This window comes from Salminus brasiliensis, chromosome 7 (assembly GCF_030463535.1).
Source record: "Salminus brasiliensis chromosome 7, fSalBra1.hap2, whole genome shotgun sequence".
Lineage (NCBI taxonomy): Eukaryota > Metazoa > Chordata > Actinopteri > Characiformes > Bryconidae > Salminus > Salminus brasiliensis.
The window spans coordinates 2463515-2485119 of NC_132884.1; the positions used below are offsets into that span (position 1 = coordinate 2463515).

At 45.4% G+C, this 21605-nt stretch overlaps 1 protein-coding gene and 1 non-coding gene across 6 annotated transcripts in view; one reads left to right on the forward strand and one right to left on the reverse strand.

Annotated features, from left to right (window-relative positions):
* The window catches only part of LOC140559789 (nucleosome-remodeling factor subunit BPTF-like), a 44773-nt gene extending 26395 nt beyond the window's left edge, over window positions 1–18378 (reverse strand). For 4 of the 5 annotated variants that reach the window (XM_072683419.1, XM_072683417.1, XM_072683416.1 and 1 more), the window contains exons 1-19: window positions 18212–18378; window positions 15595–16068; window positions 14768–15116; window positions 14338–14558; window positions 13151–13330; window positions 12715–12876; window positions 11013–11165; window positions 10692–10867; window positions 10145–10506; window positions 9558–9689; window positions 7865–7994; window positions 6625–6760; window positions 6307–6483; window positions 4405–6196; window positions 3044–3168; window positions 2216–2344; window positions 1021–1171; window positions 784–862; window positions 18–240 (exon numbers count right to left, since the gene is read on the reverse strand). In XM_072683419.1, coding sequence (XP_072539520.1) covers window positions 18–240; window positions 784–862; window positions 1021–1171; window positions 2216–2344; window positions 3044–3168; window positions 4405–6196; window positions 6307–6483; window positions 6625–6760; window positions 7865–7994; window positions 9558–9689; window positions 10145–10506; window positions 10692–10867; window positions 11013–11165; window positions 12715–12876; window positions 13151–13330; window positions 14338–14558; window positions 14768–15116; window positions 15595–16068; window positions 18212–18278 — 5218 coding nt within the window. In that variant the 5' untranslated portion in view covers window positions 18279–18378. The remainder of the gene's footprint in view (window positions 1–17; window positions 241–783; window positions 863–1020; window positions 1172–2215; window positions 2345–3043; window positions 3169–4404; window positions 6197–6306; window positions 6484–6624; window positions 6761–7864; window positions 7995–9557; window positions 9690–10144; window positions 10507–10691; window positions 10868–11012; window positions 11166–12714; window positions 12877–13150; window positions 13331–14337; window positions 14559–14767; window positions 15117–15594; window positions 16069–18211) is intronic. The other variant, XM_072683420.1, reaches the window with a different exon arrangement.
* Window positions 18379–20947: 2569 nt separating this feature from the next.
* trnas-aga (transfer RNA serine (anticodon AGA)) lies at window positions 20948–21029 on the forward strand. Its single transcript has one exon. It is a non-coding gene; the product is annotated as a tRNA-Ser (tRNA).
* Window positions 21030–21605: the final 576 nt, after the last annotated feature.

Here is a 21605-nt window from a genome sequence, read left to right on the forward strand (position 1 = left end):
ACGTGGATTTTCCTTACCTTGGCCCTGACCTTTCACCCACGTGGTGAATCCTTGCTGGACGTTTTTGTTTTGCTGGAATGTTACTGGTGTGCCCATCTTGGTGGCCAGTACCACTTTGGTTCCAGGGGTGACCTGGCTGGTGAGGGACCCTACGATGACTTTGGGAGTGCTGGGGGTGGCAGGGCTGCCACAAGCAGCGGCTGCTGGATTCGCAGAAGCTTGCTTTTGCTCCAGACGCTTCTAGAGGAACAGATGGTGGCAGTCAGCAAAGTAAAGTACGGTGAAGAAAATCCAAAACACACTAAAAATGGACAAAAGTATTGGGACACATACACATTACACCTGCTTTTCGATATCTTATTCTAAATCCAAAGGAATTAATATGGTCTGCCGCTTCGTGCCCAAGTGACGGTTGCTGTGGTTCCTAAATGCTTCCACTGTTTAATAATACCACTCAAAGCTGGCAGAGGAAGATCTAGGAGGGAAGACATTTCGGTGGTTCCTATTATATACAGAACCACACTGGAGTTCAGTAAGCTCTGTAGAACCTCCCGTTCTTTCACTAATGTGTGTAAGAAAGGCAGACTGCAGGGCTAGGGGGTCTCAAACACTGGATTTTAATGATTGAAAGGTGTCCAAATACTTTTGTCCATATGTATCTCGCATATCTGTGAGGAAAGAGTAGGGCTTGCAGTCATTCTACATCACTATCGGTTTGCTTATTAGGTTATTACAGTATGGGCTGGTGTAGGGTTATACTGGAATAGGTCTCCATCATCCCACCTTCTGTTGAAGCTCCAGAGCTTTCCTCTGAGCACTAACTTTGGCCTGCTCCGCTGCCTGGGCTTTCTCCTTCTCAGCCCTGAATTCAGAGAGAAAAATAAAACCATTAACCATCAGGATATGATCGGCGGTGGCTTATGAAGCACTGCATCTTAGATGCAGGGTGACGAGATTCTAAGTGAATTTAATTATTTATTAATTTTGACTCTTTTTTTACCCAATTGGGTAATATCATACCGATCTGAGAAGGCTCGGATCTCCCACAGGTCGAGTTCCTCTTCAGGTACCCAGGTCTCTATGATGATGGGGCCAGTCTCTTTGGTGGGTTCAGGCCGCTTGGGCCGCAGAGCACTGGAGCGTAGGCCTTTCCTCTGCGGCGTGGGCGTCTCTGTTACACAAATGGAGCAAAAATCTATATTTATGGCATTTAGCAGACGCTCTTATCCAGAGCCACTTACTCAAGAATAACCTCAGCTAGTTTGAATAGACTAATAATTCACAGATACCTCTAAGCTTAGATACTACTGAACACAAGTGAATATGGAGAACATAGTACTCTAAGAAGAGAAGGGAGCCTTCAGTCTGGGTTTGAAGACAGCGAGTGTTGGACTCTGCTGTTCGGACACCCAGGGGAAGTCTGTCCCACGTTATATAGGTGGGCCAATGCAGTGTTAAGAGTCTTGCCCAAGGACTATCATTGGTGTAGCACAGCACAGACACCAGGAGCAAGAATCGAACCCCAGTTTACCAAAGAGACTCTGATTACCTACAGTTTAGGCTTGATGCAGTTCAGCAGCAATGCTTAGTGTGCAGGAACTCTCCTAGGTATACCACACCTCTTCTACCATTACTAACCCTAGCAAAGACGTTCTGCCAGATGTTCAGAAGGATTCTAGACTTTGGGTCCACATCATGTTTGTGTTTGTAAGCAAGAGGAGGAGAAATTCTCATGATTGACTTGAACTGACATCACTGAGGAAAAGTTATTATGTGAACAGTCTAGTTTGGATGATGGCTAGATGAGCGTTAGTGAGGTCAGGATGTTGGATGATGATCACCACTCCACCTCATCTCAACTCCCTAATTCATCCTAAAAGTACTGGATGGAGCACCACCATCCATCATTCCAGAGAACACAGTTCTTCCACTGCTCCACAGCTCAAAGCTGGGGGGCTTTATACCCCTCTACTAGCCCATGCCTGGCATTAGGCAGCATGGTGCCCATAGGTTCATATTTGTCTGCTCTAGAGAGACTGCTCTTTATTCTATTGGCAGTACTTCTCTACAGGGACTAGACGAGCTGTGTGTGTATGTGCATTTGCACATCCGTGTCAGCAATGGGAGCAACTTAAAGTAGCTGATGCACTCATTAGAGGGGTGTCCACAAATATTTGGACATATAGTGTATGCATGTATGTATGTTTGTTCTCACCTTTTGGCTCTTCTGGTATTCCAATGGGACAGATGATCTTCCGGATGCAGTATTCCGATCGGATCCCATACGGGCCGACATCTCTCCTCTTGATGATCTCTGTGGTGGTGATGTCTGTCTCTGATGTTTCTGCAGCACAACAAGGTCCAATAAAACATCAGTATATGCGGTCTTACATTCATAAACTGCTGAGGAAAGGTTTATGGCGCCACATTGATCTCATTCATTGCCATGGATATAAACAGTCTTGTACAATGCAGATCCCGGTTCTTCCACTGCTCCACAGATCAATGCTGGGGGGCTTTATACCCCTCTACTAGCCCACGCCTGGCATTAGGCAGCATGGTGCCAATAGGTCCATCTAGTTTATCTGCTTCAGAGAGTCCTATTATATTGGCAGTACTTCTCTACAGGGACTAGACAAGCTGTGTGTGTGTGTGTCAGCAAGGAGTGCAACCGAAAGCAGCTGAATGCACTAATTAAAAGGGGTGTCCACAAACATTCGAACATATCGTATATATAGATTATGTATTGCAACTGTATTTACAAAGAAATGATGCGTTATGACTGATTTTATAAAGATTCCCTGTTTTATAAAGAAACGTGGCGATACTGTTGTCCTTGTAATCAACTGTACAGTGCAGATGCAGCAGACAGGGAACAGGGTTAACCCCTTCAACACTAGGTTAAGCTGTTTAGGTTAATGAGATTCTGTGGCGTCCCTCAGGGTTCTATTGTAGGGCCTATGAAACTGAGGTCAATGACAAAAACCGACTTAGCAGAACAACAGTGAGCCATAGCAGCACTGCCCACACGGCTTAGTGTTACCTGTGCGCGTTGTCCCAGCATTAGAGGAAGGTTTCACAGCCATGTCATCCCAGCGAAGGCAAACCCAAAGCAGCCGCAACATCAGACTCACGCCTGCTAATGACTTCACCGTCTGGAGACGATACCTGTTAGCACAGCGGAACTACATTTAACAAGACTGAAACTTGACGTACTTTTATTTATGAAAATCAGATTTTTTTTTAGGATTTTACTGGGTTATACAGTCTTGTAAAAGAAGGAGAAGGAAGAGAGTGAGAGAGAGTGAAGTCAAACACCTTTATTATCCCAAAGAACCTTTCGTTATATTTTTGGCTGTTAAACACATCCAATTTCCAATGATTTCATGACGTGCTCTTTAGAAAGTCGTTGGCTTTGTCCTAAGCTAAACACTCTCCTAATGGCGGTTTTATTTGCTTTGGACAGTTTTAACAAGCTGAAATAATGTTTTTGAATCAGAAAAAATAAGGGATGCTATCACCCCCCTCCCCCGAGTGCAGGTTCAGAAGGGAGAGTGAAGAAACCTGCCGTGGTCGTGGCACCACTGCCTATTAAGTAGAGATGACTAATGTCTTGAGCTCAAGGCCTTTAAAAACAATCTGATGTCTCCTTTCAGGGGCCACTGTGGTCAGGGGACAAAACGGAATCGGACACAATAACAAACACTTAGCACCACTGACTCGTTCACATGTGCCTCTGCCAGGGCCTGCTTTCCGAACAGAATATCGCTGCTGTCCAATTAAAAAACAAACAAAAAAAAAAACATCAAACACGTATCTCCATTTTTTCCCTATGGTTTAAACCCAGTAGCTGCTTCTGTACACTGTGTAAATAATTCTGGATAAACAGACCAATAGAAATGCTCTAAAATGACTTAAACTAAGAGCATTTTTGCCTTGTAAAGTCACCATTTTGGAGATACATGTTTTTCACTGGACAGCGGCGATATACAGTATAAACCTTGAATTATTATTTTAAATAATTAACTGAAGAATGAAGGTAATGAATGTTGACTGAATGAACGAGCAGGTGTCCAAATACTTTAGTCCAGATAGTGTATGTATTATTTAGGATTATCATGCAAAGTGTTTATCCTAAAATTTAAACTGTTGGAGTAACCGTCTCTACTGTCCAGGGAGGAAGGAGGCAGCTTTCTTCTAGATATTGGAGGAGCACTGCTGTGAGGATTTGATTGCAATCAGCAACAAGAGCATTTGTAGGGAGGTCAGGGTGTTGGATGATCACCAACTCACCTTATCCCGAACTCCCCAACTCATCCCAAAAGTATTGGATGGAGCACCAACCACCATGAGTGAGCGAGCGAGCGAGTGAGTGAGTTACAAAGCAAAAAAGCAAAGACTGACCTCCAGGTGATGCCAAAGGTAGGTCTGGGAGATGGATAAGGCCAGATGTCTGCGGCTGGCTTGGCATTGTAGCTGAATACAGACACTTCCCTAAAGCCCCCTTTCCGAGCCAGCTTCTTCAGCTCGTCGCTGGGCAGGACGAAGATGCTCTTCCTGCAGCTTTTGGTGGAGAACTTGCGGTAGGACGGCAGGGCCGTGCCTGACCGTGGCTTCTTGGTGTGGCTGAACACCTGCAGATGTACCCGCTCTCGTGTGGAGTGCTCCTGGCTTACCGTTACTGAAATCGACGGGGACGAGGAGGAGGAAGAGGAGGAGGAAGTCAAGGTGGTCTTTGTCTCCTTGGCAACAGCAAGGCGTTCCGTTTGACCCAGAGGGGTGGGCAAGGTCACGTGAGTCACCGTGGTTTTGGTCGTGGTGGTGAAAGTTGAGACGCTGCAGCTTTGGGCTGCCTGAGACTCCGTACAAACCGTGGTGGTGGTGGTTGTCGTGGAAACCTGCGTGACTGTCGTTCTGTCTACCGATGTTTTGGAGCCACTATTGCAGCTGCTTTCTGCACAATCATTGCTCAGGCTCGATTCCTCTACTGAAAGCACTGGAGAGGGAACAACCGTCCTTTGGGACACTTTAGCAACCCCGTCTAAACGGGCTTCCATGCAGTTGTGCTCTTTGCCGTCCATCGGAGGCAATGCCTTGGTTGGGTGGGGTATGGTTGGTGAGGACAAGGCCAGCTCTTCCACTGTGTCGCCTAGACGGGGCACTTTCTGAGGGGGGAGATACTCCGGGCCTTCCCTTGTGCCTTCCATGCGGATTGTCCTGTCTGGGTGTCCATCCAGGAGAGCATTTCCATTCATTAGAGGTTTCAGAGCATCCTTGAGCGACAGAGCCTTCCCATTGTCCTCGATCCCTCGGTCAGTCATCTTGGTCGCCACATTATTGGTCAGATTCAAAGAGGTGTCCCTAATGACTGTGTTTGAAACTGGCTCTGTACCATTTCTTCCATTCATTTGCAAGGAAAGAGGAGGCTTTAGCGTGGGTTCCTTAGCTGTATCGCCCAGAACAGTCTTCCCCTTGCTCTCCTCTTCCTTGCACCCGCTCCCATTCTCTCCCAATGTTGTGATGTCCTTCAGTTCTGCTGGTGAACTTACACTAGTTTGTGCAATATGTCCAATATCAGCACACTGCTTAGCAGTGTCCCCTGAGAAAAGTGGCGTAGTCAACGGACGAGTCGCCTCTAAATCAGACCGGCTCAGTCCGAGTGCGGTATCGTCTCTGCCAGGCCCTACCTGTCCCGCACATTCATTCGCAGACCCCTCTGTCCTTTGGAGGCACTTGGTCTCTGCATTTTGTCTAACACACTCTGGCTCTTTTGTAGAACCCGGTGAAGAACAGGATAGCTTTGCGTCTGTGCCGGCAGACACCTGCCCCTCTGCAGTCTTTGTGACCTGACACTTGGTCTCAGGCTTGACCTCGGGTCGTATAGTAGTCACCCCAGCTTCAGGGTCGATTTTAACCTCAAGTCTCTGGATCACCACCTTTGGGTTGGAAGCGATGGCAGACTTCCACCAGTTGGGTCGGCGTTTCTCCTCCATGCTGTGCTGCTTGACCCGATGCTCGAGCAGCCCGTCCAGCTTGGACGGCTTGACCACCTTCTTATAGGCTGTCCGGAGCAGGAAACCCTCGCTCACATTCACCACGTCGTAGTTGAAAGGTCGCCGGCCTGGAGACGAAGGTCTGGGTGCTTCATCTTCCTGTTTAACAGACTCTTCTTGTGAAAGTGTAGCACTTTTGAAGTCTGCAGAGGTAAAACACAGAGGTAAAACATATGCTTTAATCGAAAAGCCTCATAATAACTAACTGATTGATCTGGAAACTGAAATCAAAAGGAAAGTGAAGTAGAAGTACCTTGTTCCTCATCTAGCCGAGAGCCAGGACCCTTTTCTTTAGCCTCCATCTCCTCCTTTCTCTTTCCATCCACCTTCTGTCCATCCTCCTCATCTACTCTGCCAGTGTTGGATGCCTCAGGACTGCCAGCAGTTTCTGCTTTGTTGAGATCTACAGGGTTTTTCTCACTCTTAGCAGCTAGTGACAAAATAGAAAATTAAATTTAAAATAAAAGCCAGATGCCAGCGAATTAACCAAGGCCACACATAAGAGAATCGATTACGTAAGACAGAATGGAGGAAACTGGCCTTTTTTTAATCAGCTAATAACTGTATTCACCTTCCAGCTCTTTGCGGTAATTGACGTTGGTGTTGCCAGGTAGCTTCGGCACGAAACGATGGACGTGAGTCTTACTGATCCAGCTCCAACCGCCGTAGCCCGTCACCCTGTACTCCTCACCCTTCTGCTTCCAAACCTTTACACCAGGAACACACACACACACACACACACATCACTAAGACGCTCCTCAAGACTACACTGTGAAAATAGTGTTAGCCAGTGTAACGCAGTGTGAACAATGTCCTACTCTACATTATGAAAGACCAATTAACTCCAATGACTCCAATTAACCAAAACATTAAGACTACTCTGACCACAGGTCTTATAACAGCAGCATACGTGAACGTCAAGCCCAGCTGTCTTCAAAACTGGATCTTGAACCCATTTTCCAGTTCTGGAGTTAACGGAACAGTATATGTAACTGATTGGCCACATAGTGTGTGCAGAAGAAGTCTTTCCAGAACTGGAAATTGGATTAAATGGTGTAGATTTGAAGACCACCCTGGTTTGGTGTGTATATATATATATATATATAGCATGTAGTCAGATCAAGTTAACCAAGTCAAATTTATTTGTATAGCTTTTTACAACTGTTGTCACAAGACAGCTTTACATAATTAGTAATTAGTAAAAGACAAAAAAAAAGAAATAACATAAGAAGACATAAAAGATCCAAGAAGCCCAGTGAGCCCCAACGGCCACAGTGGCAAGGAGAACCTCCCTCAGAGCTGGAGGAAGAAACCTTGGGAGGAACCAAGACTCACAAGGGGGACCCGACCCGTCCTCCTCTGATCAGAACTGTTTATAATTGATTTGATTGATTCATCAATGATTGATGAAAGCAACCAAATCATCTATATAGTTGAACTGCTCTGATCATAATCATAATATACTCATGGTGTAGTATAATTTAATATAGTCATGACTTGGATGGGTTATAGTGGTGATATTAACAGTGGCCGTCCCATCTTGGCCAAACCAACAGAATTGAAAGTCATGGAGTGGCTGCGATTTAGGTGAGGAAAGGGTGCTTAAACATGCCTGGGTCATGAATTTGGGCCCTGGAGGGCTGGCGTTCAACAAAGTTTGTTGATTTCCCTGCTCAAACACGCCTGGAAAACCCAGCCTTCAGCAGATGAGTTGAATCAGCTGTGTTTGAGCAGGGAAATCACCAAACTTCACTGGATGTTGGCTCTCCAGGACTTAAAACGGATGACCACCACTCTGTGTGGAACCTCACCTGGTGTTTAATAGGAAAGGTGTATTTGACCCAGGTGGCCTGCTGCATGATCTCTTCCTCCTCCAGCTTCTTCTCCTTCTTCTTCACTTTCTCCTTCTCCTCCCGCTCCAGCGACGTCATGCGGTGAAGCCTGCACCACACACACACACACACACACACACAGCAAGGACAGCAAGAACGTTGGCCATCAAACAGGATGCCTCAAGGCCAGACTTGCTAAAACACAAGCGAACAGGGACTCGGCCCACCAACCCACTTTTTCTCCTCCTCTATGAGACACACACACACACACACACACACACATACATACATACATACACTCTTACAGTCTGATGAAAGGCCCACTAGAGTAGCTCCTGGGTTTACTCTGGAAGCCCTCCAGTGCCAACACTACACTAAAGAGCCTCTGGTGGGTCTGTAGAGGAAAAGCAGGCTGGCTAATGTAGCCGTTAGCCCCCAGGCCAAACCCAGGCCAGGAAATCCAGTCTCCTCTCCTTGCACTGTGAGCTTCACTTTATATGGGCTGCAGCCAGAAACATGGACTCTATCTAAATATTAGTTTACACACAAACCGCCCTTCCCTTTGATGCTTGGAAAACATCCTCGTGCATCGCGTGCAGGGCCGGCGCTAGCGGTCAGCGCGGCCGCCGTGGCTGGCTTTGAGCGAGAAGTTTAGTGAAATGTGATTAAATGGCGTTCTGTTTCCTTTGATGTCGTGTAGCCAGAGAAGGCAAATAGGAGAAAACCATCAAACAGACGCAAACAGCCAGTTCCACTGATGTCAGGAGCCCAGGTGAATTATAACTGGTGTTACAGTCGAGCAGACAGACTGACAGACCGGCACCTCTGCGCTGCCTTAATTCTCAGACCCCTTAAACATGCTGAGGGGTCTTATTCTGGCAGTATCTTGTTGCAATAAGCCATGACCTTCTTTGCTGGCTTGAATGCAGGAGGTCAAAAATGTTACGACCCACCATGAAACTACAGGTGGCAGCGATGAGCACTCTTTGATTTGTACCCGTATTTCCGCTTACCTCCCAGAAAACGCATTCAGTTTACACTTGTATTAAAAAGGATATTGAGATTCGCATCTGACCAACTCCGAACGGGGTTTGAGGATTCGGATCGTAATCCAATCACAGCGCGTCTTGGAGGTGTTCACATCTGGCTTTTTATGTGGACAAGTGAAATCCGAAATTGATCTGATCACTAAAACGCTGCCAATTCCAGATGTTCTAGCTGTTCTAGTGTTTTTCTGGTGTTTAGGTGTTGGTTTCAAAAGAAAAAGGTGTCCCAATACTTTTGTCTATTTAGTTTATGTGGTGTAATATGGTTAATAAAGCTAGAATCATCAATATACCGCTACTATGCCAACTAAAACTATTTGCAATCTCCGTACAGGTACATTTCGCAGAAGGAAAACACACAAATTTGCCCTTGGGAATTGTCCCTCCCTCAGCTCACGCATAAAGCTGATCAGAATTGAGGCACTGGGACAAAAGCCAATGTGTGTATATTTTCAGGATAACCGACTCTTGTTTAGAAGGAATTTCAGGATCCTCATTGTGGCTCTAGACTGAGTATTATCTATTGTCAGGAACAACATCCTATTGTTTGATCACACAAAGAGCTCTCAGATATGCGCTTGAAAAGAATTCCTAAAGGTGTGAACGACGCGCTCAGTGAGGTTTACCGTGTGTGTCCCAGCGACTCCTTCCACACAGGCAGCAAGGCCACTGGTTTGATGGCACACTCCAAGATGGCTAGAGCCAGAGCAAACTCCTGCGCTTTGCTGCACATCTGCACGGCCTTGATCCAATTCGCCCTGAGAGGGAACATAAGAACGTTAGCAGGAGCACTGGAGCCAAAACTGCTCACACTCGACCTGCAGTAGGAGTTTCTGAGTGAGAGTGGTAATGGGTAATTACTGCACTACGCTGCTATGTGGTCCCCAGGGGGAGACTGATGTGCTAGGTGGTTGCAAGGGTATCCCAGTTGGTTGAGATATAGTGTTGCAAGGTGGGTGCTACGGTATTTTAGGTGATTGCTATGGAGCTTCTCAGTGGTTGCTCAAGTGTTGGGTTGCTAGGCAGTTGCTATGGCATTCCAGGTGGTTGCTCATGTGTTGCAAAGTGGTTGCTGTGTTACCCAAGCTGATTGGTTGGGTGTTACTAGAGTATTTGTATCACTGTGACATAAGAAGGGTGCACAGACTTTTTCATGTGGTTGCTATGGTATCCCAGACAGCTTCTAGGCTAGCAATACCCACAACCTTCATACCTATGGGAGGCCCAGTTGGGGTGTAGGAAGGGTGCAGGGACGTTGTTCTCCAGCTGGACGATGGTGAGCCTCAGCGTTGAGATGGTCAGCATCTTAGAACCATGCACAGAGCCGTTCCACTTGAAGTCGCCAGCAGGGGTCATGCAGAACTTGTGTGACAGGTGTCTGCGCTTATCATGGTCTTCTCGATGCTGGTGCTTGTTGAGGGCCAGAGCGTTGGAGCTGTACTGGTTCTGATAGACCCGGTATTTGCCCTCCTGACCCAAGCGGAAGTAGGAACCCAGCGAGCCCTTAACGACCAAGTCCTTGGTGCTACGTGGGTTTAGACGGGCGACCTCACCTTGCTGGCCGACCACCAGAACCTGCGAAGATAGAGAAGATAGAGGAAAAGGTGAAATACTCTGTAACCAAAGTAGGTATGTCTGGAGGACCCAAAGCAGTGAATAATGCTTTTATTCTACAGCATGGGAGTCCAAGTCCAGTTCCAGTCCTGGAGGACCAGACTGCAGCATAGTTTGAAGGTTTCCCTGCAGCTGTGAGCTCCCACCTCTTTTCCGTCCTTGTATCCCTTATTGGCCTCGTGTAGCGCTGCTGCCACCTGCTGGTTCTTCTGCTGACTCAGCTTGCTGTCCGGGTTCCTCAGTCGAGTGACCATGCGTGTGGCCTTCATCGGCCCCTTCAGTCCGACTAGCGTCTCTCCAGTCGTCTTCTCCTTCCCCTCACCTGCAAGCATAAAGATGTTTGAATGAGCATCCAGCCCGTTGCCTGCTCTCAACCCTGCACACTCGTCTGTATCTGTCTCCCATCCCATAATGAACCTAACAACTTCTCTGTGAGTAAACATGGATTTCCAAATGAACTGACTCACTCTTCTCATCCTGGCTGGAGACGGAAGCTTTCTCTGCAGCATCCGGATCATCCGTCCCCCTCAGGCTGCTTCTGCTGTTGTCATCAGATGTCTGGGGGGCGTGCAGGAAGGGGACACCCTCCCCAGCATCAGCGCCCGAACCTGGGGACTTATCTAACGGGAGACAAAATGGTTTAGTTATAAGGAGTGTTTCAACCGAGACTCGGAATGGAGCTTATATGTCCATATAATATGTCCATGGAGCTTATATGTATATATAAGTTCGTGGACACCCCTTTTAATGAATGCATTCATCTACTTTAAGTTGCACCCATTCCTGACACAGATACACACACACACACACACACAGCTTGTCTAGTCCCTGCAGAGAAGTGCTGCCAATAGAATAGGACTCTTAGGAGCAGATAAACATCAACCTATTGGCACCATGCTGCCTAATGCCAGACATGGGCTAGAGGAGTATAAACCTCCCCAACATCCATCCAATATTTTTGGGATTTTTGGGGGAGTTAGAGGTAGTGATCATCCCACATCCTGATCTCACCAACGCTCGTCACTAAATGCAATTAAATCCTCACAGCAAAGTTCCGAAATCTAGTAGAAAGTCCTGGAGTCTCAGGGAACAATGAAAAAGCAGGTGTCCCAATACTTTTGTCTGTGTAATGCATTTATAATAATAAAAAAGTGTAATAGAAATGCCCTGTTTAATTTTAAGGGATAAAGAGAGGTTACACATTTGTAGAGGCCCAAATTCTCTCTTTCTCACACACACACACACACACACACACACACACACACACACACACACACACACACACACCAATAAAATGGTAACCCTTCTATTTTTAGCCTTTATAAACAGTTCTATCAATGCACGCACGTACATTGGGGTGCCAAAACTTTTGCATAGCCCCGTATTGCAAACATTCAGTTTTTGGACACTGTTACAGTGCAGAGAGGTCGAACTGGAGAGAGAACCAGATTGGGCGCTACAGCGAAAACAGAAGCCACCAGTATTGATATCCAGGCTCCATTACTGGAAAGCACTTCAGCTCTAGACAGACTAAAAAAAGGAACACAGCAAGACACCAAGACAAGCCAACGAGAGCAGTTTCGAAAGAGGCCGCAGAGGCTTGTCGTAGAATCTGCATCACACCCACACAGATGAAGAAGCGCTGAAGGCCAAACAAGCAGGAGAATGAATGAGGGCATGAATGGGGCTCATGAATCTATGGAAAGATGAAGATACCTGGGGCGCACGATAAAATATCTGTGGCAGATCATGGGCATATCATCCATATACCCATGATCATGATCTGATCCATATCATCCATATTATCTGAAAATTCCCTCATCAGACATTTCTATGAATTCAGACATTTCTATGAATTCCATTTTACAAATGATGATTAAATGCATTCCTTCAGTTAGATTACCTCCATCTATTGAAACATCTGGAGATCAAGGTTTCCATGGGGTGTCCTATTTTTTTCACATGACCATACATTAAGCAATGCTCTTTCTGCACTTACTGCATGACTTATAATGTAAAAGCTCAATTCTGTTGGTGACTGGTGGTTGGTTACTTAAGCCAGATCCATATCGGTGCAGCCCTGAGAAGATGGCGATGCTGTGGTGCAGCTGCTTGAGGTGCATGCACTGAAAATCAGCAGGTAAAGCATGCCGTCTTTCTGAGCCATACCTGCCGCTTCAGGCAGATCCTCCAGGCAACTGGAGCTCCGCTGCGATTCAGTGGCTGTGGCTGATCCTGCAGGAGGGACTGAAGACCCAGAGGCACCTGGACTGAGGGACTCTGAATTGCAGTGCTTCACCTTGCCACCAGAGGGCTCCTCAGCTACCTCAGCTATAGATTACAACACACTGCTGATGAGCCAAGCATCTTCAGGAACACAACCCACGCAAGTACGCAAACACCTCATTAAATAATAATCATCATCATCATCATCATCATCATCATCATCGTCATCGTCATCTATACGACAGGAATTATCCTGATTATCTCAAAAAGTGAAGTGGAGAGCTGCAGGAGCTGGGTATACATCCTCACCTGACCATCTACACACAGCTGTACTGACTAATTCCCAACGAATGCACTGGTTCAGGAGTTTCCTCATTACCTGCAGTGTTGACCTCCTCAGTGCCCAGTTCTGCAGACTCGTCGAACTCCTCCTTCTCAGCTGTGGACGGCTGGTCCTGATCGTCCTCCTTCTTCAGTCTCTCCAGCTCTTCTGCAGCTTTCCTCTTCACCTCCTCCATCTCCTCCTCCTGCCTGGCCCTCACGCGCTCCAGGATCTCCTCTGAGAGACGGTACATGACTAGGTTTAACTGAATTCTGGTCAACCTTCTGCACTTCCACAAACATTTAGAGTTAAACAGAGGAGGGCTTGAACTCTAAAAAGGGATTATTAATTACATTAACTTTCCACATTCTCATTTGTGGCCAAAATAATAATTATAAATAATAATAATTATAATAAGAATAATTATATTATATTTATATATTATATTATATTTGGGTATATTTTGAAACATTAAAAACAAGAACAGAGGGGTTCAGACATTTTAAACACAAAACACACTTATTATTATTATTTTTACATAAGGTATATTATATATTATTATTATTAATATAATTATATTAATTATTAAATATCAATTTATTAAATATCAACATATATAATAAATAAACATATGTAATAAAAAAAAATCTTGCAGTAAGGTTTGGACACCCCTGCACAAATGACCTGCACTTTTTTTATGTGTTTAATGTTAATGTGAGTAAATTCTCTATAGACAAACACAAATATGACATTTTCTGCATATTTCATACACAACTATTTATTTACTGAATTTATATCATTTCAAATATGTTAAATTCAGTAAATAAACAGCAATCGTGTATTAAAAGGAGCAAAAGTGAGACTTCAGGAACCTTTGGAGGTTCTTTAGCATGAAACTGAGGAGAAAATGTCTAGAAAGGTTCCTTAAAGGTTCCTCAAAGTACTTTAATAGGTTCCTCCAGATCACTGATGAGCTCACTGACAAGAAATCACTGAGGAGAGGTCCTTGACGAGGGGCTTGTATGCATTTGGGGTGGTTGAGGAGATAAAGTGGAGGGTGTGAGTGGGTCGCATGTTAAAAATGTGGGTTTTATAGTATTTTGTAATTTTATATATTTGTTCCATGTTTACCTGTCCAGAGCCTGCAGACGAAAACGAGCTTATTAGCCGACTCTGGTGCTAAGGATCCTTAAAGAGACCAAACATGATGTGAATAACAGTGATCACCAATTCACCACCCTTACCGTTGGCAGCAGTGAGGTAGCACTTGTTGTTCCCGCGGGCCTTGTTGGTGAGCTCCTCTGTGATATCCATGTGTGTGTGGATCTCGTCCCGCAGCTCCTCCAGCACGCGGTGCAGCTGCTTCTCCCACTTGGTCTTATCCAGCACCTCCAGCAGCTCCGCCAGCTGCACCTTCGTACTGTAATACCAGATCGTCTTGTTTTCATGCTCTCCATCCTCTTCACTGCAGGAGCAAAGGCAGAAAAGAGCATTGTGGGTAATGTAGTTTAGTACATTCGAGTTAGCACATGAGGCGCACACCAGATGAAGACAAGCTGCTTATGATGACCTGATTTTTTTTTACTGCTTGTGCTCCCCCTACAGGTGTGCAGTGAAATTCACTTTTACAGCCCTGCAGTCAATACAAATCGTGCTTTGTGCTTTAAGACTTACACGATCACCCTGCGGGTGAGGAACCAGTACTTCCTGCGGTGGCGGTCGAATCCGACTGGCTCCTGCCTGATGAAGGGGCGGGTCTTCTGGCTCTCTGTAACACTGTCACACACACCTGGCACACGGTGTGCCACACACACCTCACACTGCCACTCCTCCTCCGGCACCTCCTTCAGAGGCGGCCGTACGCAGTCCAGATGATACACAGCTGAGCAGGTTTCACAGCACAGCAGGTCACCCAGGCTATGGCACACGCGACAGTGATCATCGTACTGGACCACGCCTTCCGACATCAGCTCCTCCCGCGCCAGGTTAGTAGCCAGAAACTGATCCACCAGGAATTGCAGGACTACAGGGAGGAGATTCAAAAGTAAACCAATCATGAACTAATCTGTGACTGGTCATCTACCCATGTTTGAAATTCTATATCAAACAGTATATAATTTATACAGTCAGAGGTTCAGCTCCTCCCCCTATGACTGTATAGATCATAGATATAGTCAGTGGTTCAGCTCCTCCCCCTATGACTGTATAGATCATATATATAGTCAGTGGTTCAGCTCCCCCCCCTATGACTGTATAGATCATATATACAGTCAGTGGTTCAGCTCCACCCCCTATGACTGAATTGATCATATATATCATATATAGTGATATATATGGGATATATCATCATATGGCCTCATACTAATGACTGTATTTCTGTTATATCTGTTATATATAATATGTTATATACGTTTGGTGATTTGTTTTATACAATGCAGCCCTTTCAAATGAAAACTAACACACATCTCTACGCTTGCAAACACACACACACACACACACACCTTTCAGCTTGCTCTCCAAGGGTTCGTAGGGGTAATCCTCTCCATTCTGGTACCTCAGGACATGATGGTACTCGGGGTCGCTCTCACAGTACGCCCGCACCACCTCAGGCCATGTCATCCCGTCCATGAAATAGAGTGTGGAGTTCGCGCTGTCCTTCAGGTCTGTGGGGCCGAAGCTGGTGTTGGAGGTGTCCTCCTCGCGCAGAATGGCCTTCAGCAGGGAGATGTGCATTTCGGCCAGCAGGGTGCACTGCTCCTGTCCCGACACGGCGGCGCAGAAGTCCTCAAAGCGGAACGGCGAGAGACGCAGGACCGTGCTGAAATTCCGCAGAACCTCGTAGACGGAGACGGCAGTCAGGAGGTGATTCGCGGGGACCAGCAGGTCATCTGAGGATTTGGGAAGATCCAGAGGAGGAATTTCTTTCTCCACAAAGATGGGGGCGAGTGGACGGTACACTCGCGACTTCCTGCGGCCTGGCGGAACGGAACAGAGGTGAAGCAAAAATCAACATAGCGATAAAACATCTAAACAGAGAGGAGAATGAGACAAACAGACAGACAGACAGGTAGACAGATAGACATGTAGGCAGACAGACAGATGCCTAGACAGACAGGTAGGCAGACAGCTTAATAGATGGAGATAGATGGACAGATAAATAGACAGACAGACAGATAGACAGACAGGTGGGTAGACAGATGAATAGTCAGACAGACAGCCAGACAGTCAGAAAAATAGACAGACTAAGACAGACAGATAGGTGGACAGACTGATGGATACACAGACAGAGAAATAATCGGAAAGACAAACCGACAGACAGATACACCAATAGGTAGACAGATAGGCATGTAGACAGACAGACAGATGCATAGACAGATATTTAGGCACACAGCTTGACAGAGAGAGTTAGACAGACAGACAGACAGATAAATGGATGGATAGACAGATGAAGAGTCAGACAGACAGACCTATAGATAGACAGATAAACATGTAGACAGACAGATAGGTAGGTAGATAAACAGACAGACAGATGGATAGAAAGACAGACAGACAGACATGACTGAAGGATAGTCAGACAAGACAGACCAACAGACAGACAGATAAACATGGAGACAGACGGACACAGTTAGGTAGACAGGCAGACGGAAAGATAGATAGACAGGCAGACAAGACTGAAGTATAGGTAGACAGATAAACATGGAGACAGAGAGATAGGTGGATAGACAGACGGATAGACAGAAAGACAGGCAGACGGACAGACAGATAGACAGACAGAGACAGGCAGGCAGACAGACAGACAGACAGATAGACAGACAGACAGGAGTTTTACTCCAGCGGAGGCTCATCGTTCTGTCTCAGATTAACGCTCGGCTGAGAGACAACACGGACACTGTGCTCAACCAATGATCCTCCTCTTCCCTCTGAGAGGCCCTCACTGCTGAGCGCCGTCACAGTGGATCATCAGCTTTGCACAGAGTCTCAGAGCGAGAGCAGCCGTGCAGATGCCTTTAGCGGACCTGTCGCTGTACCTGTCGCTGTACCTGTCGCTGTACCTGTCCACTGACAGCCGAACTGGGCTTCCTAAAGAACCTTTCCCTTTTACCCCTCCGTTAAGTGCACCTTAATGACTGATACATGCAAATGACCTCTGTTGTGATTGGCTGTGCTGTATTGTGCCTCATTCAGATCCAGGCTGAAACACACTTTATAACTTCAGAGAGAGTGGGCGGGGCTAAACGCTAGGTTAAATGGGTGGATGCTGTGCAAATTGAACAGTGCTCTCCACCTCCAGAGCAAAGACTGACGGCGTCGGGGACTTTCCCCTTCACTGCTGCTGCTGCGGACGTTACAGCGCGCCACAGAATTCACCAGAACAACCAGAGCATCCATACAAGCCTGGACTTCTGTTTTTCTATATGATGTATATGATGTATATGATGTATATGGAACGTATATAAACGGAACACACAAGCATAGACTGCATGTGCAATGCTTAAGTAATATATGCTTTACATGCTTATGTAATGCGTATAGAATCTATACGGGATGCATGTGCTGTGCATATGTTATAAACACAAAACGTATCCATGATGTATATGTACTGCATATGGCACGTATATATGCTGGATACGGAATATTAGTGTAATGCATATGTAATGCGTATAGAATCTATACGGGATGTGCGTGCTTTGTATCCGTGGCGTATACTTAATGTATGTTTTTAGCATACTTGATATAGATGGAGTGTTTTTTTGCGATGCATAAGTAATGCTTATATAATGTATAGAGAATGTATACATGATATATATATATATATATATATATGTGTAATGAGTCTGGGATGGCTGTGTGATGTATATATGAGGCGTTTTGCATGTATATGTAATAAATACGGGACGTATACCGAATGTATTTGTGTTGTTTATGTTATGGATATTTGATGTATATGTAGTAGGCATTTCTTTAGGGGAGATAAGAGTAAGGAGTAAGTGTGTGTGTGTGTGTGATCAGAGATAGAGACTGATGGAGAGAAAGAGAGAGAGAGAGTGAGTGAGTGAGTAAAAGTGTGTGTGTGTGTGTGTGTGTGTGTGTGTGTGTGTGTGTGTGAGCTAGAAGTACCTGGAGTCTCCCCCAGAAAGCTGCTCTCCTCCTCCTCCGCCACATAATCCGACCCGTCGTCGTCCATCGGCTCATCTTCATCATTATCTTCATCATCATCTTCACCTCTATAATCATACTCAAAATCCGACTCTCGTGTGAACTCCTCCTCCTCTTCCTCCTCCTCCTCCTCCTCCCCCTCTCCCTCGGAGCGCAGGCTCCCCACCTCCTCTTCACTGTCCCGGTCATCGTACTCCACTTTCCCCGCCGTGCGTCTCCCCCTGCCGCCTCCTCCTCCTCCTCCTCCTCCTCCTCCTCCTCCTCCGCCGCGGCTCCTCCAGCCTCTCCCCCTGCCCTCCTCCACTCTCCTCTTCCTCCCTTTCCACTTCCACCGCCGCCCCCTGGAGCTGGACTGGGTCTCACCTGTGCCCAGCACACACTCCGCGTCCCGCGATGTGACCCCCTTGCCCCGTCCACGGCCGCGGCCTCTGCCCCCTCTGCCCCGACCCCTGGCCCCTCTACCCCGCGCACCCCGAGCTGGTGCTGCCGGACCGTCCGGTGTTAGACCCGGCTTCGACAGCCTGCCTCTCCGCCCTCTCATTCTTACTCTTTCCCCCTTTTCTGTCTCTAGTATCTGTTATTATTATTATTATTATTATTATTATTATTCTCCTAATATTCCTCTCTCCGCGCTTCTAGCTTTACGGAAATCCGACCAACACACCCCGGCACCCTCCGCTGTCCACCGAGGTGTCCGTCGCTTCCACGCCGAAGCACCGGACTCGATTTTCGGCCCAAGCTCAAACTGAACGTCCGGCGTCCCGCTTCGGCTCTCCTGCAGCCGCCATCTTTCCTTTCCCCCTCTTTCCCTACAGCAGGGCCTACGACGGAGGGTCACGTGACGAGCTCTGCCGAACATACGGGCTGTGTTCCGATTGGCGCCCTTTCAGCCTGTGGCATTATACACTTTCTAGTGCTCTAGAAAAGTAGACCGTGCAGAACTACGCCATCTGCTGGTGGCGCCGGGAAACGCTTTGAATTGTCGTTTCTATTGGGAAAGTTCTGACGGTGGGTGAAAAATGTATAAACTAACCTGTATTTATAGTAAACTTCATGTAATATATAAATAATGATGGTGCAAAATGTGTAGATTTAATTTGTGCTGAATTTAGCATATTGTCACTAAATGTCTGGACACATTTCAAACCCATGCTACACTTCCCTTCACGCTGGAGTCACCTTTAGGATTCTCTATACAGTGATAAAGAGTCCACAGAGCTCCTAAAGTAAAGTATTAAGGTAGAAAAATAATCAAAAAGTTCAATAAATCGTCGCTTATAAACGAAAAGAACGGTTTATTAAATAAAGGAAACGATTTAATACATTTAGAGAACAGATTGATAAAGTGAGTAAACGATTTATTAAGCAGAGCTATCTGATTGTTAAATAAATTAAATTAATAAAACAGTATTAACGACACAATGCGCACTGTTGACTATTAGAGCTGACTATTTAGGCGCTCGATGCTGCCGGTTTAGTGGTTTCCAAGTGGACTAGAGAACAAGTACGCATATTGGAGCGCAGCCATTCACAACGCGGCCTTCCAGGCTGACCACGTGATTCGCTGCACAATAACAATACAATACAATCGCATTTTTAAAAACAGGACACAAAAGACACGAACAAGGTGATTAATACACAAATAGCAATTAATAACTAATATTGGAAACACGCATTACTACAGACCGACTGGTCGCAAAAAAACCCTAAAAAAGCCCCCCCAAAAACAAAGAACTTTACGCTGACGGATTTAGTGATGCCTGTAGTTTGTTTTCATTCAGTAGTTATATAGAAAAATATGAAATAAAAATGAGCACAGCCAATCATTATATAGACTTCGGGAAAGATATGTAGTAACGTAAACAACGATTAATACAGACACTACTTTAGACACTCAGACACTAGCTACTTCAGTACTGAGCAGACCCAGGATCCATCAGCGAATGGCATATGGTTGACTTATTATTAATATTAATTGTATTTTGCATCTTTTTAGTCTGAAATAAAGCGATTAACTCCAGAAAAAACATACACGTGTGACTAAAATAGCTAGTTTATACATGTCTTTAATAATACACTTGAGCACCGAGTCAGTAAAGTCTCGATTCACCTGTAAAAATCCTCAAATATGTAGCTACACTTTAGATGCTGGGATTTTTACTGTTGTTGTCTAAAGTATTTATCCGTGTGTTTATTGTTTGGTGTTCAGTCTGTTTAATCGCTCCCTCAGATTAACACATTTAAAGGGATTTGGGTGATTATACGGGTAAACACGTGACCGCAGCGACACCTAGTGGCGAAGAGCAAACAGTACACCACGGAGCTACAGAGCCTCGGATAGTCGTAGCACTAGTTTTACAGTATTTATTATTATTATTATTAATTTTGTATTTCTTTAGCTAAAGGGAGAAGTCTAGAGAAGACAGCAGTTTAGATATTTAGCTAGCACTAGATATAGCTAACCCTTCATAAGAGTTCGTAAGAGAAATGTGACCGTAGTTTTCCTCATAAACAGGGATCCACCAGGCTAAATCCCGCTAAAAGAAAATATACAGATTATATTAATTAGAATATACAATCTGAACATAATAATGTATAATTATAGCTAATAACTAATAATTAATAATTAAGCTAGCTAATAACGCTGGAGGAGGTGTATTCCTTCTATTTAAGGCGGACCGTCGCGCCCGTGTTCAGGTTGTCGTGGCCGAGTGGTTAAGGCGATGGACTAGAAATCCATTGGGGTCTCCCCGCGCAGGTTCGAATCCTGCCGACAACGGATACCTTTTCGTTTTTGTACCCAGTGACATTATTAACTATATAAAACGAGTCATTACATATTTTTATACATCAATTATAATATATTTATCTATAAGAAACGTTTGACTACATCTACAGATAAACAGTGTGTTTGTTCAGTACAACCAGCAGCTCGCCTGCTTCTTCTCACTATATACCCCCCCCCCCATGTGCAATTAAGAGTCTTTTACTGTAAATAATATTGTTATTGCTCTTTTAATTCTTATTTATATTGTGTATATAGTGTAAATTATTTATCTAAATTTTTGTAACTGAGTGTCTTGCTATCCCTTTCTGCTGTCACACTGTGAATTTCCCCACTGCGGGACTAATAAAGGACTATCTTATCTTATCTTATGTCCAAATGTTTGTGGACACCCTTTCTAATGAATGTTTTCAGCTACAAACCGGATTCCTAAAAAGGTGGGACACTAAAGAAATTGTGAATAAAAACTGAATGCAATGATGTGGAGATGGCAAATGTCAATATTTTATTCGTAATAGAACAGAGATGACAGATCAAAAGTTTAATCTGAGTAAATGTAACATTTTAAAG